Here is a 20,557-nt window from a genome sequence, read left to right as displayed (position 1 = left end):
TGGTTCCAGCACAGCCATGACAGGGTGGGGTGCTCCCTGTTCCTTGCTTTGGCATGGTGGGAGGGGTTACTTCCTGCTGCATGAGTATAGGTGGTGCAGGCATTAGCACTTGCATAATGAAAGCCGAGCACCATAATATTTGTATATTTCTATAGTTTCTGGTGGTGGAAAACTCATTCTGAATCAAACCAGACACGGGCTAGAGCTCAACATTGAGCCTACCAAGTGGCAATGGCGACAGAAGACCTTCACCGCCTCTGTTGCATCTGCAGAAAACAGCAACAGGAGACTCTTTCAGGTGGTTCGCAATCTATCGGAACCAGCTTTGTCACTGGGGCTTGGTAGGGACCCCAAAATCTCCTGCAATGCTTTTGCAAATTTTTTTTGCAGATAAAGTCACTCAGATTTGGAAGGAGGTAGACGCCACCGTGGGAGCAGGGCCGGGGCGGGAGAGTGCTGGAGTCCTGTCTAGTCATGTTACATGGGATCAATTCCAATCTGTTACCTCCGAGGATGTGGACAGGCTGCTTGGACTAGTGAAACCGACCAACTGTCTCCTTGATCCTTGCCCATCCTGGCTAATAAAAACAAGCCGGGAAGGGCTGGGAGGTGGGCTCTGCGGGGTGGTGAATGCTTCCCTCTGCGAGGGAGCCTTCCCAGACCTGCTGAAAGAGGCGGTCATTAAACCACTTCTTAAAAAAACATCTTTAGACCTGGCCAATATGACCAACTATAGCCCAGTCTCAAGTCTACCATTCTTGGACAAGGTGATTGAGCGGGTGGTTGCTTATCAACTCCAAGCACGCCTGGAGGATGTGGACCATTTGGATACCTTCCAATCAAGATTCAGGCCTCACCATGGGACTGAAACTGCCTTGGTCGTGCTGGTTGATGATCTCTGGCAGGCTAGGGACAAAGATGAGAGCTGTTTCCTAGTTCTGCTGGATCTCTCAGTGGCCTTTGACACCATCAACCATAACTTTCTTCTGGACCGTCTAGAGGGGCTGGGAGCTGGGGGCACTGTTATACAGTGGTTCCGCTCCTTCCTCCTGGGCCGTGTTCAGAAAGTGGTGTTGGGGGATGAGTGTTCAGACCCCTGGGTTGTCACTTGTGGGGTGCCTCAGGGTTCTGTCCTCTCCCCCATGCTTTTTAATATCTATATGAAGCCGCTGGGAGAGATCATCAAGGGGGTTTGGGCTGGGTGTTCACCAGTATGCAGATGATACCCAGCTCTACCTTTCTTTTAAATCAGAACCAGTGAAGGCGGTGAAGGTCCTGTGTGAGTGTCTGGAGGCAGTTGAAGGATGGATGGCGGCTAACAGATTGAAGTTGAATCCTGACAACCCAGAAGTACTTTTTGGGGGACAGGAGGCGGGTGGGTGTGGGGGACTCCCTGGTCCAGAATGGGGTAACTGTGCCCCTGAAGGACCAGGTGTGGAGCCTGGGAGTCATTTTGGACTCACAGCTGTCCATGGAGGCGCAGGTTAATTCTGTGTCCAGGGCAGCTGTCTACCAGCTCCACCCTACCTGAGACCCTACTTGCCCGCGGACTGTCTCGCCAGAGTGGTGTATGGTCTAGTTATCTCCCGCTTGGACTACTGCAATGCGCTCTATGTGGGGTTACCTTTGAAGGTGACGCAGAAACTACAACTAATCCAGAATGTGGCAGCTAGACTGGTGACTGGGAGTGGCCGCCGGAACCACATAACACCGGTCCTGAGAGATCTGCATTGGCTCCCAGTATGTTTCCGTTGGTGTTGGTGCTGACCTTTAAAGCCCTAAACGGCCTCAGTCCTGTATACCTGAAGGAGCGTCTCTACCCCCATCATTCAGCCCGGACACTGAGATCCAGCGCCGAGGGCCTTCTGGTGGTTCCCTCATTGCGAGAAGTGAGGTTACAGGGAACCAGACAGAGGACCTTATCGGTAGTGGCTCCCACCCTCCCTTCAGATGTGAAGGAAATAAGCAGCTTTCCTATCTTTAAAAGACATCTGAAGGCAGCCCTGTTTAGGGAAGTTTTTAATATTGAATGCTGTATTGTTTTTAACACTCGATTGTGAGCTGCCCAGAGTGGCTGGGGAAACCACGGGGGTATAAATAATAAATTATTATTATTATTATTATTATTATTATTATTATTATTATTAAAACAATGCTGAAGGTGGCTTAGAACATGAAAATATTTACAAAGCAGAAATAGTCAAGAAATACATATATGTCACAGGAGCGTGCTGGTCAGTGATCACACGGTTCAAAGATGGAGTTTATTGGCAAAAACACAATCCCCACAAACTTTATAGAATGCCATTACTAATGAAGAGAGCAGCTTATTCCTGGTTGTCTTCATCCAGGAAAATCAATTGCGAAGCCTGAAAGTCCCTACTTCCTCAGGGCTTTTTCCAAACAATTGGAAACTGTGCTTGTGTGCAGCCAACCCCCCTCCCCCTTTTATGGCTCTTCTGATTCTGGAAGACAAAGGGGGAGGGAGCTTATTGCAGCAGGAAGAGGAGACACCATGCTTCTTCACCAGCCTAATTCATCTTGGCCTCCCTCATCCCACTGCTCTCTGCCACAGACTCCCAACTCACTAAACCCTGTTACATCTTCCAAACTAGGTTTGGTAGCCTAGTGTGCCTGATGAGCACTATCCTGGGTCTCCACCCTTAACAGCTTGTTCCGTTCGTGCACAAATTGCTAAAAACTATCACTGGGTGCGTAGCAGAGCAGAGTCTTTTACATATCTAAATTGGCTGAGTTGCGTAGCTGTGAACTGGGAAATGCCACTTTAAGAGAACAACATTTAGCAGCAAGGTTTAGTGGTGACGCAACTAGCTTATAAAAGTGCTTCTAGCATTTAGCCCTCAGTCCATTTTTCCCCTTTGCTTCTAAATTATACCAAAAGACATTTGAGGCATTAAATAGAAAATCACTTTGCAGAGGACTGGTTGTTAGTATGAAAAGTACACTTAAATGAATATTACATTTTCATGTGTATTTTTTTTAAGATGGAATGGAGTAATTCAACATTATTTCATTCCCAGCTACCATTTGTGAGGAAAGAAATATAAATTGCAGCAACAGATTCTGAGCACAGATTATCAGTCTTTTAAGACTGTCATGTCTTTCTCTTGTGAATTTATTCTGCTGAAGCAGCAGCTCATAGCATTAGCAAAAGAGCGATCTTCTACCTTCAGGAGTGTTTTTGCATGGGACAAATACAGGCAGCCATTTACCAAACTGTACATACCATAATTCACCATTTCCCTACTTCTGCAGTTTTCTAGAGTGGTGAGGAACTATTCTAAAATTATCCCCACAAATTAAAGGTAAAGGTAAAGGGACCCCTGACCATTAGGTCCAGTCGTGACCAACTCTGGGGTTGCGCGCTCATCTCGCTCTATAGGCCGAGGTAGCCAGCGTTTGTCCGCAGACTGCTTCCGGATCATGTGTCCAGCATGACTAAGCCACTTCTGGCGAACCAGAGCAGCACACGGAAACACCGTTTACCTTCCCACAGGAGCGGTACCTATTTATCTACTTGCACTTTAATGTGCTTTCGAACTGCTAGGTTGGCAGGAGCAGGGACCGAGCAACGGGAGCTCACCCCGTCACAGGGATTCGAACCGCCGACCTTCTGATCGGCAAGTCCTAGGCTCTGTGGTTTAACCCACAGCGCCACCCGCATCCCGCCCCCACAAATTAGGATGATGCAAAAGACAGCTTTCAGTTTGTAAGGGTTTTATTAAAGTTCTTCATTATAGAATAAGATATAGAAAATTAATGTAAAAGTCACAGCATCTCAAAATCGTTCATTTCTTCCAAGAGGCATTCCTGATTTGTTTTATTATTGGTATATGTCAACCATTTTTTTTCTTTAATACCAACTTTTTCTCCTTTAACTCCCACCACCATACCAAGTAATAGTACATTCTTCCATCCATGTCCATGTTAAAATCTCACCATTGTGATCACTTATTGGAATAATATTCCACAATTCTTTTATTGTTACACATCCTTTAATTCTCACCCAGTTCCATATGTTCAAATTCCATTTCCTTTCTTGTTTCCATTTCCTATTGTGTTTACCCTAGTATTCTAATCTCCTCCTCCAGGACTTTACATTTACATTTCTTCCACTCTTTTTCCAGAGAGAGTACCATAAATTTAGTAGCATCATTCTCTTAATTCACTCCAATTAGTATGTCAAATGCTTTCTGTTAGAACTGAAGAAAGGCAGGACTGAAGTTTTCCCAAAGCTTCCCCCCCCCATCAATTACATCAATGCTAGATCCAGATGACCAATTATGGTTTAATCTTCCCCTTCCCCTCCAAGCCCTTGTATGAAAGGCATTTTCATTTCACCATGTGCTTTCTCCAATTTTGTCATTTCATCGTCCAGCTCTGCATCAATTTTGTCTCTAAGTAGTCTCCAGTTCCCTTTTTCAGAGGTTCAGTGGCCATCCTTCATGTATGATTTAGCTGAATTTCCTGCATTACAGGGGGTTGGACTAGCACAGTCCCTTCCAACTCTACAATTCTATGATCGTGTGATAAATTAATGCCGCACAAAAGCTACACTTAAGCAGCTTTCAAATGGAAACTTCAACAACCCACATCCAAATGGTTGATGATCTTAAGCTTAAAGGAATTGTGCTTAAATTCCTCCCATCACCTTCAGTTTTGAATCATTTCATATTCCTCTTCAGATTTCATGGATCAGAGCAATGTACAAAACAGCAGAAATACTTGAAGTTAACTAGGCTGGGTTGTTAAGCAAGCATACTGAAGAAACTGAAGCCAACCTGAAAACTTGTCAAAGCAATGGGAGTTATTGCACTGGGATCAGACGATGGTTGTACCTTTCTGTTATGTCTTCAGGCAGCCTCACAGTTGGAGGGCTATTGGTTATGCACTAAAAGCAATCATAACAAAGTTCTTTTGCTGGATTCAGATGGAGGAAATTCCTCTGATTGGGATGACACTTCCCACTAGTGATGGCCAGTAGGGTCCTGTCTTCTACTGTCCTCCTGTCCAGGGGGAGGGGCTACCTGTTTGCAGGTTTGTTCTGAGCAGTGCTTGGTAGAAGCTTGTTTTCTTGATCGTATGCTTGAGCAAAAAAGTTTTCTTTTTACTGATAGTGAAAAGTGTTCATCCTTTTAGTTTAGATTCTTTGTTTGGGTTGTAAGTGATTTGGTGTGACTGAATGTTTCCCTCAGGTTGTCCTTCTCTTTTTTCTTTTTCTTTTTCTCCTCTTCCCTCACAGGGCAGGGGCACTTTACACCCAGGGCATTCTTTCTAGCTGCTTAGTTTAGTTTATAGAGGTTTTTCTGTGTGGTTCATGGCTGCGGCAGGGCTGGACAGAGTTGTTGTTTCCCTCAATAAGCTTTGGGCAGGACTGCCATTTTGAAGTTTTCCTCAACGGCACATTCAACACAAGCGCTTGAGGCTTGGTTTTTTTGCTGCTGTGCTCCATGTTCTCAGGTATTCTATCTTTCTCTGCTCTGGCCAGATCACCCACATCCAACCCAAACTTTTATCAGTACGGCATTTGAACTATTCCTGTTAGTGAGATCACTCATTCTCCCTGATTTTTTTTATAGCTTCAGCTGCATGTATACTGGAAAGTTGGAGCAGCTTCAGGAGGGTCCTGTCAATATGCCATTTAGACAAGAGTGCCATTCTGTGCTGGGATTGTGTGTGCACCTGAAGGGTGTCAGTCGGGTTTTTGTTTTTGCTTCTCAGTCCATTTTTTCTGCCCAGTTTTGTTCTTTATGTCCTGGTTCCCCCTGTGTCTTAATATTGGGTCTACCTTATTCACCTGATCAGCAAACGTATTGCTGTCTACTCTCTTGCTCTCAGGTAGGTTGGGTTGGGGCTGTCAGGGTTTGGAACTTTAATTGGGTTTTCCAGTTTGGGGGGTTCCTCTCATTTTCTGCCTTGGGTATGGCTTCTCCCCCTATTTCTGTGGCCTTTCAACAGGAGGTGGTGAGGGAGCTTTCTGATTCCAGGTTATTAGTTTCTGGGGTTCACCTTTTATTAGTTTTTACAAGCGTTCAAACTGAATCATGCTCTAGCTGAAAATATACATGCACCCTCTAAGGCTCTTTTATTACTATTTTGCATGCAATGACTCTTAGATTGCTGACTTCCAACCCCCAACTCCCATTGATTTTCAACCTCAGTAAAGAATGGTGTTTGCTAAGAGTAAGTAATGATTTCTAAACCTTGCAAAAATCAGGTGGTAGAGTCTTCATAGAACTATAATTTTTAAAGGCAAGTGTGAGATCACCTGCTTGGTGCCATTGCCATTATAAGAGAACAAGGGAGCTATTCATGGTGAGTTCCGGCATCTTTTGCAGATAAGCCTATAATGTGGGCAGGAACAAAATAAGCATCATGGTTCATTGGTCTTCTACTACTTATAGCTGTTTCTGCCCTGTATGTCTTGCATTATTACATACCTCTCCAAGACCTTATTAACAAAACAAATTGAAACATGAAGTGTTAACCATGCAAGTGAGGATTGGACAAATAATTAAATAAATCATTTTAACCAGCTTCCCTTAGTATACTAGGGATAAAAGAGATTTTAAGACCCCCCCCCAGCCCTCACTGCTTAAAGTGGTGGATTATTTTCTGCCTATGGATTTGGGGAGCATTATGTTTCTTTCGTCGGTCTTCACTTGCAGGTTCTTTATTTGAATAAGTAAGTTTTAGTATAATTGCATCTGCCTAAAGTATTAACATGGGTGTGGGGGAGAGAGAACAGTTGTATAAAGTGTGACCTTGGTACCTGAGAGGACTAAAAATGAATTCCCTGCTTTCCCATTCACTTCAACATACGTGGCAGATTAATAATTTGTTTTGCTTGTTCCATTGTATATACCCCTACTATTAAAGTGAGTGAAGGTCATGTATGGAAGAGCTCCTTGTCTATACTGAATGGAATGGCAGTGATGTCTTTGCTCCTTATTAAAACTTATGGGAAGTTCACCTGGTGTTGATGAGTGTATCAAATTGCTTCATGTGCATCAATTCTGCTAAGCAGGCTTGCGTAGGGATCTTTCAAAAGGAACTTAGGACTGCAAAAGATGTTTCTGATCAGCACCTGTTTATTTGCATATGGAACATGTCATCAATAATACAGGAGACAAGGTCTTAAAGTCAGAAGAACAGCAAGTGAGGTTGGCATCAATTTTGTTTAATAGAACTTCATAAACAAACTAGTCAATGGTGTAACATGAAACTGACAGCATTCATTACAGTAAAATATATGTCTTTAATTTAGTGGTTTTATGTAAATGTGACCCTATTTTTTCTTTTCATATTTTTTCCCTGTGTTATAGCCTTAATTGCAAAGAGATTAATTTTACTTCCTCTGCTATTCACAGAGGGCGACGAGACAGGAGTGATGGATAATCTACTTGAGGCACTGCAATCTGGGGCAGCATTCAGGGATCGCAGGAAACGAACGCCAAGAACTCAGGGTAGGACATTTACTGAACTTTTTTTGGGGTGAGGAAATGTATCTTATGTTCAAAGTCAGGGGGGAAGGGAGTCTGTTTGGGGAAAGCTTGTATTACTGTTTTTGACTCATGTGAAAACTCAGCAGGACATGTATATGCATTCACAAGTTTTAAAATTCTAACTGTATCTACAGATAATTGTAGAGGGCAAAAAAGAAAGGAACAGAGGGTTCCCTGTGTGCTTGATACAGCATTAAATATAAATAAACACTCAACAGTTTGTGGAAAATCATCACCATAATTAAATTGACTTAGCTGAAATCTTTAGACTCTGGGAATTGTGAATTTTTATTATAGTTAGATTTTGTTTATTTGCTTGCTGCGCTTTGGCATCAATCTACTTTTGAAGAGGTATATCCTGCTTTGTATATTTAAGTCGAGCAGTTACTGATGCAAGATTGGTCCTGCCAAGAAGCACCCTGTGCCTGCTCAGCCAACTCTAACAGCGGGGAGGGAGAACACACTCAGCGCAGACTTCTTGGAATAGAGGAGGAAGCATTTGAAGCTGAAGCAGGAATTGGCTTGAGAGACTGAAAGCACAGATATAGGAGTTGGAAGAGGAAATTGACCTTTTGATTTTCACACACTAGGATCAGAAGTTTCTAGTTGTGGTACATGAGGATGGGGAAGAAGGGAATGGGTGAACCTAAGGCTTATGATTGTCTGTGCACATAAGACTATAACCTACTTTAGTGTTACTTAAAAGTGATATGTGACTATAAAAATGCATACATATTTGCTAACCATTTGTTAATATTTACTATATTTATACTAAGTTTCTATTGTATATATATTTACTTTGCAAAGAAAAAGAAATGGTTTAGTGCTAGGTCTCAATATAGGCACAAGGAGAGTGGGGTATAATTTACCAACTGAAGAAAGCAATAGATTGTATTGTAATTCTACAGAATTCTAGGACAGAGATGCAGTGTAATGCTTACTTGTCCCTTTGTTAGATCCAGGAATATTAGCCTTCGCTGGTTGTAGTTGTGGGTGAGGAAGATTGTTACATCTCCTTCCTTCCTTGTTCAACTCCTGTTCATATGAAATTGCTAGGAATTTTAAATATGATCATGAAAGGGAACCAGTGGACAGGCTCCTTATGCAATCTTACAAAATTGTACGCTGTCAACAAATCTGATTATTGCAGAAGATTATTATGAGTAATCTTTGGCTGGGAGGTGGAATTGTATCCCGTGTACCTGTGTTTATAGAAATAGTATTAGCTAAAATGTTTTCTGATAGATACATAGATAAGACAGAATGCTCCCAGGTATAAAGGAGGATTCTCTTTGTTGAGACAAAGTAATATGTTTTCCTTAGCTTCTTTGCTGTCTAATCAGTTTACACCGTCTAATATTTTCACAAATAGCCTCCACAAATCCTACTAATTGCCCTGTAGAGTAAATTCAAATAGGAGGTTGTAGTATTGATCCTACTATAATGTGTTGTAAATGTCACATATTAGTCTGTGCATATGAAAGGCTTATTGTAGTCTGAAGTACTGAGGTACAAGTCCACAAAACGAAGTGTATATGTCATGTTTCTTTTTATGTACTTTTGACACTGCGTGGCCTACCTTTCTCAAGGACTCAGTATTGTATCCTAATACAGGTTCAGACATACAGATTTAATAGTAAAAACTGTATTTCAGGTTTCATTCATATGTCACAAAACATGGTATAGCAAACTAATGGTTTATTTATTTTATTTTGACTGAACGAAATATAATTAAATATTGTTGCATCAACTTTCTGCCTATTTATGCTGTAAAAAGGAAAAGTGCACCCTACATATTCACTGAGGTTTTGACTGTTGTAATACAGTCAGCTGCATGTGAGCAAAATGTTTGCTCTTCTATCTACTGCACATCTACATGAAATATGATTAAATCACACTGGCACTGAAACATTTTAAGTAGTCACAATTTCTCTCTCTCCTAATTATGTAAATATTGTGAAGGGGATGAGTATTTTAAATGTGGAATTTGATTCTTACCTGGCTTTCCTCTTTAATGATTCAATGATAGTGAAATCCCTTCTCCTTTAAACAATTCTGCCAGCATCCTGTCATACCAGAAACTTCTTAAAAGGACATATGTTGAACAGTATCCATCACTCTTTCACCAATTATCCATGACCTTTTATCCTAGCCTCAGGCTATGAGATTATAAAACAAGACCATTCTGAAATATATTCCCTCTAATATTAGTTTAAGCACACACACCCCCACACACATTTCTAACAATTTTTCTTTTTTAAAAAATCCACTAAGCTGCTAAATCTTTTACCATCGAATTACATTTCTGGAAACCTTAATAGCTGCTGCCCTTTTAGGAGTGTCCTAGTTCAGAAATACTGCAGCTGCGGTGTTACTATGTGCCATCATTTCCCCCTCTTTCTAATTACAGCAAAGTTATAGCTTTGAGGTACATACTATGGCTGTTTAGCCGTTACCTGTGGTCCAAACAACTGAGCCTCTTGGGCTTGCCGATTGGAAGGTTGGTGGTTTGAATCTGCGCGATGGGGTGAGTTCCCGTTGCTCTGTCCCAGCTCCTGCCAACCTAGCAGTTTGAAAGCACACCAGTGCAAGTAGATAAAGAGGTACCACTGTGGCGGGAAGGTAAACGGCATATATGCAGCATTGCACCCAGAAGGACTTACTTCAAAATAAACAATCATAAAATTGGGTTGTTAGCCCATTTTTAGATTAGCAGTTAATTTCAGAAATATACAACTGTTCCAGTGCCATGGACCTTTATTATTTATACCCCACCCATCTGGCTGGGTTTCCCTAGCCACTCTGGAAGGCTTACAGCATACAGTGTTCCAGTTCTTATGCAGATCTTCCAGCTAGTAAAAGGCGAAAGATTTATACAATCTGAGGTGAACCCAGAGTATAGATCTTCCAGCTAGTGTGGGCTTTCCAGTTTGTTATAATTCTAGAATTTTGCCTTGGCAATTATCATCATGATGAAAATTGATGCCTTATAATTGATAAATGATGCCTTATGAGGAACGGCTAAGGGAGCTGGGCACGTTTAGCCTGGAGAAGAGGAGGTTAAGGGGTGATATGATAGCCATGTTCAAATATATAAAAGGATGTCACATAGAGGAGGGAGAAAGGTTGTTTTCTGCTGCTCCAGAGAAGCGGACACGGAGCAATGGATCCAAACTACAAGAAAGAAGATTCCACCTAAACATTAGGAAGAACTTCCTGACAGTAAGAGCTGTTCGGCAGTGGAATTTGCTGCCAAGGAGTGTGGTGGAGTCTACTTCTTTGGAGCAGAGGCTTGACAACCATATGTCAGGAGTGCTCTGATGGTGTTTCCTGCTTGGCAGGGGGTTGGACTCGATGGCCCTTGTGGTCTCTTCCAACTCTATGATTCTATGATTCTATGATCATGTATATAAAGGTCCTTTTCATGGTCAGGGGTCAGCAAACTTTTTCAGCAGGGGGCTGGTCCACTGTCCCTCAGACCTTGTGAGGGGCTGGACTATATGTTTTTTTGGGGGGGGGTGAACAAATTCCTATGCCCTACAAATAACCCAGAGATGCATTTTAAATAAAAGGACACATTCTACTCATGTAACAACATGCTGATCCCCGGACTGTCTGCCGGCCGGATTTAGAAGGCGATTGGGCCAGATCCGGCCCCTGGGCCTTAGTTTGCCTACCCACCGTGTATGCAGACCTAGTTTTTGAGCTGGGGTTAATGTGGGGATGCTTTTATAGCTGTAACATATACCTTCCGCATTTCTCATAAGTGTGTGGCACTTCAGAAATACTTAACATCTCTTGTTTACATGGTTTTATTTGGTTCCTTAAGTCTTGCTTGCTTTAAAAAATATTAATTCTTCATATCTATTACTATTTATTAAATTTATATATTGCTCTTCATTCAAGGATCACAGGGTGATTTACAACATAAAAACACAAATTATGTAACATAATAGCAACAAACCACAACCCATCTGACACATTTAAAAGGCCATAGATTGTTTAATTAGCCAAAGGCCTGATTGAAGAGGAATGTTTCCTTCCTTCCTAAATATATGTAATGAAGGCAGCAGGTGAGCCTCCCTGGAGAGAGCGTACACAGACATGGAGCCACCACACAAAAGGCCTGTTCTCATGTTGCCACCCCCTGCACTTCTCATGGAGGGGTCACACAATGAAAAGCCTCAGATAATGATCACAGAGCCTTAGTTTGCTCATCTGGGGAGAGGTGATCCTTAATATATTGTGGTCTTGAGCCATTTTAGGCTTTGAGTGGTGCCCTCCTTGTGGAATGCCCTCCCATCAGATGTCAGGGAGATAAAAAATTAGACAACATTTAGGCAACATATGAAGGCAGGGAAGTTTTTAATGTCTGATTTTATTATTATTTTTATATTTTGCTGGAAGCTACCCAAAGTGGCTGGGGAAACCCAGGTAAATGGGTGGGGTATAAACAGTAAAAAAATTATTATTATTATTATTATTATTATTATTATTATTATTATTATAGCTCAAAACCAGCACTTTGAATTGGACACAGAAACTAACTGGCAGCCAATGCAGTCATGCCAGGATTGGTGTTATTTGCACAAATAATTTTGCCTCAATGAGCAACCTGGCTGAAGTTTCTAGACCATCTTCAGAGGCAGCCCCACATATAATGCATTGCAGTAATTTAACCTAGGGCTTACCAGAGCAGAGTTATGATAACCTTTAAACTGATGCTGCTGAGCCACCAGCCAAAGCTGATGGAAGGTACTCTGTGCCATGGAGGCCCAGTTGACAGCCATGGATTCAGAAGTATCCCCAAGCTGCATACCTGCTCCTTCAGAGGGAGTATAGCTCCATCAAGAGCAGGCAACCCACCATCCATCTGGTCTAACAGTGCCTCAGTCCTGTCTGCATTCTGCTTTAGTTCATTGTCTCTCATCTAGTCCATTACTAAAATGTAAGCCTATGGTCTTTTGAAACCAAAGCTTTATTTCTTTTTTAGAGAGAGATTATTATGTTGTTTTGGATTAACAATACTTTAACAGCAAATAGTTCTTTATCACTAACAGGTTTTTTTATATGTTTTATATGTTTGAGCCCATTTCAATGCATGTAATTTATAATCATATCCCCCCCCCCAATGTTATTTAGTAATTGCTTTAGTCACAGACGTCCATGAACTGTCCTGAGGCAATATAAAAACCTATATTCAGTAAATTACTTCAATTTCTCATGCTGCTTATTTGTTATAGTTCTAAAATAAGTAAGAACTAAATTGTATATCTTAGAAGAGTTGGTTGTAAGCAACGGTCTTGGGAAGATGTATTTACTTAGCATATGATATAATCATCATTCTGATGGAGAAAAACATAAAGATATCTTTGTTTTAAATAATAATCACCAGTAATTCATTTCTAATTATTTGACTTCATTTTAATCATTTGGCTTGATAAATACTTTGTAGGAGGTTCCAAGAAATAGCCATTTGGGAACATTTTAGTTCATTTTTTCTTTCTCTCTCTGAAATAAAGATTCAGGCAGTCCTTGTCCCTATCAGTCCTATCAATCGGTGACACATAATACTTTTTGTCAATGCCTTGGCATAATAATGCACTGGATTAGCAGCAATACATTGAGACTTAAAGCATACTAGTCTGAGGCACTGTTAATATGTGACTGAACTGCCCAGGTAAGTGGCATTCAACCTGAACTGAAAGGGGGTCTATTTCCCCTAAAATTTCAATTATGTCGTGCTCTAGCAGGTAGATAGCTTGGGGGTGTTCCTTGATTGTCGCTGGAAGTATGTCATGTGGCATGAAGCCATTTATCAGTGTAGGTTGTAACTCTGCCTGGATAACAGTGGTCTGACTTCAGTTATTCATACTGTCAGGGACCGGCTGGATACCGAGGAGTAGAGGCTGAATACTGATTAGTGGACACTGGGAGAGAGGGGTTGGAGACTGACTTGGAAGAAGGGAAGCATGAACTGAGGGAACATGTAACAGCCAGAAGACAAGAGTCAGAGGCAGGAGAAGCTGCAGGATTGGAGAGTGAAGAACACTTGCAGGAGGAGGGAGAGATACGTCAGGCTGGTGTAGACTCAAGGGCTTCCAGACTTCCTCATCCTGCCCCCACCTCTCCTGCTGCACTGTCTCCCAAGACCAGAAGAAGATTGAAGCGAGAGGAGTAGAAGCAGGTTACACACATGCATAGTTTGCGCCGGCTTGCATATAGCTTGGGTGGGGAAGATACATAAGCTGAGGTCAGGGGCAGGGCCTCTCTGTTGTAGCAGCTGCCTCATCGGGTGAACACTAAGAGTAGCTGAGAGACGGAGGGCTGATGGACATACCTTTCCATAACTTGTAGGTGTACTTTTGACAATACAAAGTTAATTCCTCACTCTGGATATTCCATGCCTGGCAGCGCCATGGCACATACCTTAGTAGCATGTCTTGTTCTTGTTTTTTTAATGTGGTTTTTTTGGTATTCTGTATTTTTATACTGTGAACTGCCCTGAGGTCTTCAGATGAAGGGCAGTATACAAATTTAACAGTTAAAGTAAAATAAAAAATGTCAGTTTCAGAAATCATCATCAGATATTTCACTTTTATTTAGTTAGCTCATGTTTCAATTAGACAGAAATAATACAGTGTGTTGTGCGTACTCATCATACTTACAGTATTCAAGTCCTAAATTTCCTGATGATTATTCCATAAAGGTAAAGGGACCCCTGACCATTAGGTCCAGTCGCGGCTGATTCTGGGGTTGCAGTGCTCATCTCGCTTTATTGGCCGAGGGAGCCAGCATATAGCTTCCGGGTCATGTGGCCAGTATGACTAAGCCGCTTCTGGCGCAACAGAACACCAAAACCAGAGCAGTGCATGGAAACGCCATTTACCTTCCTGCCAGAGCAGTACGTATTTATCTACTTGCACTGGTGTGCTTTCAAACTGCTAGGTTGGCAGGAGCTGGGACAGAGCAATGGGAGCTCATCCTGTTGCGGGGATTCAAACCACCAACCTTCTGATCGGCAAGCCTAAGCGGCTCAGTGGCTTAGACCACAGCACCACCCTAGGCAGCCCTAATTCTAATTGCCAAAGGTGGCCACCCAACATCCTAGAACAATAAGCAACTTCCAGAACAACATGTGGGCACTACTGTCCAGGAACCCTGGGAACAGAAAATCATTAATAATAATAATAATAATAATAATAATAATAATAATAATTTTTATTTATACCCCGCCCTCCCCAGCCAAGGCCGGGCTCAGAGCGGCTTACAAGCAAAAATCATTGTAATAATTTACACACACACACCGGGATCCTGGAGGGCAGTTCTAAGTCTGGGAGATATAAGAGCGATAACGTTCAAGGTGTGCTACCTGAAGGCAGGTCATGGGTGAAATATCCTCTGGAGCACCATCTGCAGACACTCAGGAATCAACCATGTATTGCTTTGGAAAGGTATGCATGGAAGCCGAAGTAGCCACCTTACAAATCTCCAAAATAGGGAAACTCTCCTTGAATGCAGCTGAAGTAGCAGCCCTCCTCAGAGAACGAGCTGTGAGACCACCCAGAGGCACTTCTCCAAGTGCATGAAATGCTTGTATAATGGCCTCCTTAAGTCACCCTGAAATAGTGGGAGAGAAAACCCACTGCCTTGGGGATGTCTCCCCAAAAGAAATGAACAGTGCTTCTGGTTTCCAGAAAAAAAGGCCTGTCCAGGTAGAAACTCAAAGCTCTCCTCACATCCGGGGTGTGCCACAAACATTCCCAATCAGACTGTAAAGGTAAAGGGACCCCTGACAGGTCCAGTCACAGATGACTGTGGGGTTGTGGCGCTCATCTCGCTTTACTAGCCGAGGGAGCTGGCATACAGCTTCCAGGTCATGTGGCCAGCATTACTAAGCTGCTTCTGGTGAACCAGAGTAGCGCACGGAAACGCTGTTTACCTTCCCACCAGAGCGGTACCTATTTATCTACTTGCACTTTGACGTGCTTTCGAACTGCTGGGTTGGCAGGAGCAGGGACCGAGCAATGGGAGCTCACCCCATCGCGGGGATTCAAACCGCCAACCTTCTGATCGGCAAGTCCTAGGCTCTGTGGTTTAACCCACAGCGCCACCTGTGTCCCTAATCAGACTGTAGATTAGGGCAAAAGGATGGCAAAACCACTGTGCCCTATGAAATTAGACCTTTGTCACAAGAAACCCTCAAGAAACCCTGGGAATAGAAATTCACAGTAAGAATTTACATTTTTCTTTTAAATGCATACTATGGTACATATGCTAATTATTATGTAAGCTGCTTTTGGCTATATTGTCAGTATTGAGTACCCTGAAGCACAATGCACATTAATTAGAAAGAAGGTAGCTTTTTGGCAAATTCTCTTCAGTGAAAGTCATGTTAGGAAAGGATTATATGAACTTATTTTCCTTCCAATGTACTTCTTTTTATTAATAAATTTAGTTCTCTTGCTCTCCATTTTTTCTGTGCATAATCAGTTCCCAAAAATGTTTTTTTTAGTGGGACTGATATACATATTGCTAGGAATGTTTTATCCAAAATACTTTAAACTGAAAAAATTATTCCCAACCTCAGACTTTCAATGTACAGTTGACTTACAATGCATGTGCATTTAACTTGAGTGAATTCAGCTTTTTTGCTCAAGTCTTCCAAGCAGTAAAACACATAGATGATTTGATTGTTGACAGTTTAATCTGTCAGTGAAACAAAGCCTCAATCTCACATGGGATTACAGACATTTTGAGATCTTATCAGTTAATGTTTGATCCGCTCAAGAGACAGCAGTGGGAAGTTCCCAATCGCCACATTTCTCACCCAAAAAACCACCAGCAGCAAATGAGCCCATGCAACCAACCTCTGAAGGTGAACCACAAACAACCACTTTGACTGCAGTTGGCTATTGGTGATCCTAAATTGTCCTCCTCTCCTGTCCTCCTCTCCTCTCCTGAAACAACATCAAGATCAAAAGAGCAAAACAATTGTCATGCACCTGTAAGTGCTGTGCTGTATGGCCATTTCCTGGTTTTTAAAGGATTGTCTTGAACATATACAGTGGTACCTTGGGTTACAGATGCTTCAGGTTACAGACTGTTACAGACTCTGCTAACCTAGAAATAGTACCTTGGGTGAACTTTGCTTCAGGATGAGAACAGAAATCGCGCGGCAGCGGGAGGCCCCATTAGCTAAAGTGGTACCTCATGTTAAGAAGTGTTTCAAGTTAAGAACGGACATCTGGAACGAATTTAAATCTTAACCAGAGGTACCACTGTACTATTTTTGCTTTACACACTATCCTTGGAACATACCTCCAACATAAGTTGTAAGTTGACTGTAGTTATTTTGTGCTTGACAAAGAGAACTGTGTGACTAGGGGCGGAATTCAACAGGATTCCTAGGTTACTCTGAGCATCATTTACAAAATGACTATCTGGAAGTGGAGAATGCTGCAGCCTTACATTAGAGTAAGTTATTATGATTATTTTTACCGTATTTTTTGCTCCATAAGACGCACCAGACCATAAGACGCACCTAGTTTTTGGAGGAGGAAAACAAGGAAAAAAATATTCTGAATCTCGGTAGCCAGAACAACAAGAGGGATCGCTGCGCAGTGAAAGCAGCAATCCCTCTTGCTGTTCTGGCTTCTGGGATAGCTGCGTAGCCTACATTCGCTCCATAAGATGCACACACATTTCCCCTTACTTTTTAGGAGGGAAAAAGTGAGTCTTATAGAGCAAAAAATACAGTAATAAGTCCTAGTTAAAATTAAGATAGCTAGCTAACTGATTGCTTCTATAGTATAGTTCAGTCTTCATCTTTGCTACACCGCACACTTAGAAGTAGGCATCACTGAACATAGTGAAATTGACATCTAAGTTCACATACATATGATTCTGTGTTCTGTGCTGTGTTTGGTTCCTGTGGGTAAGAGAATATAAGGCTAGCTCCATTCACTAGATGGCTTATTTGCTTCTTTATCTATATAGTTGTCTGTCTGTTGTTGGGAGACAATGAATCTCAAATGTCCAGTTTTCAAAATTTTAACATTTTTATCTTTGTGAAGCAACATATGATGAAAATGTAATGTTCACATTGAGAAACACTGTAGTAGCAGACTAGCACATTAAAATTATGGAGATGTGAATGTTCAGCAAACCACTTGCTCTTGAGACATGGTTCCTTGCTTAGCTCAGTTGTACATTCTCTCTCTCTCTCAATCACACACACACACACCACACCACACCACACCACACCACACCACACCACACACACTTAACATTGTTGAATTCAGGAAAAAACAACTAGGAAAGAGAAGGAAATTGGTTAAAGAACTGCATGAATGTCAGAAGTGCATTAAAAATACACAGCAGGAGGCCTGAGAGCATTTTCCAAATTATAAGGAGGATTGATAACATGAAGACGGTTACTCTCTTCTTTACAGATGAGATTTTTTTAAAAAAGTGAAATGCTACAATTTGCAACAATAGTAGGTAAGTAATCAGGCAAAGTGCATTATAGAGAGAAGAATAAAACCAAGCAACTCTATAACAGTTGCAAGCAAGTGTAAAATTTTAAATGGGCTTAGCTGTTAGTTGCCATCAACTTCTTCAGCAAGATTTATCACCCAGTCCTCTGCCAGTCAGGGCATACAGTACTGAACTAGATGAAGCAATGGCCTGATTCCATATAAGACAGCTACATTTGTTCAAGTGAGGAGAGCCTTAGGCTTCCAATTTGGGATTATGCTGCCTGATTCACATATATAATTTTACATGAAATCAGCTGATAGAACTTGTTTTTATGTTATGTAACAGAGATTTACCAAAGTCTTCTTTGGTGGGTTTTTATTTATTTATTCACACATTCAATTTTTTTTTTCTTATTTGAAGCAGAAGTTTTGAAGACATTTCACCTAATTGTTATTTCAATGCTTTTGGTGTGGTCATAGGCATTGGATCTTTAGTATCATATTTATTGACATAATAGTGTGCTGGTCACTCACCCATCATTGTCCTATAGTTCCCATTTTGCGTGACAGTGTGGACAGTTTTATAGATAGATGTTTATCATATGGGAAGCTACTTGTGCTGCTCCATTTCTCTTATTGTGTGTTTGAACTCTTGTGTGTGTGACATTGTAAGGATCTCAAGCCCTCAGTCAGCTCAACAGGAAATAATCTGACCATGATAAGGGACTGATGTTAATATCCCCCACTTTCAGATCACCCTCCTCCTGCCCAGCTGAGAAACCAAGGTCCCAAGTGTGGGCCTGCCACGTGTGTTGGGTTGGTGACATGTTGGGACAGCCTCATGGCTGTCATGGCAGCATGAAGTCCTGGGCCATCGCAGAGCCAGTTGCCTTGGCATGTATGTTAAGTTAAAGTCCCCTTTAGGAGTCAGCACCAACACTTTGAATTGTGCTTGGGAATGTACTGGGAGCCAACATAGTGGTGTTGTATGGCCCTGGCAGCTGCTCCCAGTCACCAGTCTGGCAGCTGTGTTTTGGATTAATTGTAGTTTTCAGAGTCACCTTCAAACATAGAGCATAGAGCGCATTGCAGTAGTCCAAGTGGGACATAACCAGAGCATGTACCACTCTGGTGAGACAGTGTGCAGGCATGTAGAGTCTCAGCTGATGCACTAGATGGAGCTGGTAGACAGCCACCCTGAATTAACCTGTGCCTCCATGGACAGCCGTGAGTTCAAGATGACCCCAAGTCTCCGCACCCAAGCACAATTGTCCCATTCAGGACCAGGGAGTCCACCACAGCTGCCCACCCCCTGTTCCCCAAAAACAGTACTTCTGTCTTGCTGGGACCAGCTCCACCCTGCTCACCCATTCAGGTCTCAGTGATACAAACCAGATATAGACTAGTGATACAGATGGTGAGAATAGGATTCTAGACTGGTTATGTTTTGTCCTGATCCATCAGGGCTCTTAATAACTAATGTTCATCTTCAAAATGCACATAATTTCCTCTTAAGTCTTCCAGACTTACCTTAAGTGGGCTACAGATGGGAACTAGATGAACCAAAAAGTCATACTAGCAGTTTTCCTCCATGTGTTATTTGAAAAATATACTTATGAATAACACAAAAAAACAAATTGCAAAAATGTTGCTTCAACCTCCTGGCTTGTGAAACTTTCAGCGATTCCTGTTTCTGGAGTGACTCTTCCCCTAGCCAAACTGAGAGATCTGGGGTGCTATTTTCACAGCAACTATACTTCCTTTGTTTCACTTCAGCGTTTGGTATCTGTCTTAGTTCTCATTTTTATTGATTTCATTCAACCTTTCCCTTCCTTGATGGTTATTATGCTGCTGATTATCAGTGTCCAGCACCTAACCCTTAAAAGTTTTTTAAGTCTGTTTCCCTCTCCTGAAATGCTGTGTTTTATAGGCTTGCCATATGGAGAGTTCTATATAAAATAAAATGTGGTACAATACTTCTCATTCATTAAATAGCTTTCAAATAATTTATCATTCATGGAGAACATAAAACTATCACTTAGCTAGATACATAAAAGATACATAAAAGCAATAATAGTGAAGATTTCTTAAATTTAACAATATTGAGTTTTATTAGTCTAATCAAACTTGATATACATGTGTGCATTTGGTACACTAGATTGCTGGCATGGCATTTATTGGCTGGAAGCAATTCATTTTTAATTCATGAGAGGCTATTTGAGCATTGTGAAGTGTGCTTTTGTGTTACACATTTTTTACACAATTAAGAGATACCCCTTAACCTACACATTTTTGTCAAAGAAAAAGCAGAAGGGAAAACATAGTTTGTTGAACTATTATGCTTACAATGCAATGGAACTGCGCATAGCTGGAATTCCAGCAAAAGGCCGAAGGCCAACCATCTTTTATTAGAAGCATGAATACTAATGTTAACATGATGATTTTGTTATACCAGAGGAACATTTATATTATGCCATATATATTGTTCAGTGATGAAGGACAACAGAAGTGAGAAACAGTGTATCCTGCAGAGTACTCAACATTCCTATG

The 20,557-nt window shown here is 41.7% G+C and overlaps 1 protein-coding gene across 1 annotated transcript in view; it reads left to right on the top strand.

The window, feature by feature from the left end:
• Nucleotides 1-20,557, top strand: part of DIAPH2 (diaphanous related formin 2) — a 346,556-nt gene that overhangs the window by 252,261 nt on the left and 73,738 nt on the right. Inside the window, exon 27 of the mRNA XM_080990485.1 lies at nt 7,392-7,487. Within this exon, the coding sequence (XP_080846611.1) occupies nt 7,392-7,487 (96 nt within the window). The remainder of the gene's footprint in view (nt 1-7,391; nt 7,488-20,557) is intronic.

This window comes from Podarcis pityusensis, assembly GCF_964106645.2.
Source record: "Podarcis pityusensis genome assembly, chromosome: Z".
Classification (NCBI taxonomy): domain Eukaryota; kingdom Metazoa; phylum Chordata; class Lepidosauria; order Squamata; family Lacertidae; genus Podarcis; species Podarcis pityusensis.
Note: the sequence above shows the minus strand (reverse complement) of the source record. Positions and strands in the feature narration are given on the sequence as shown.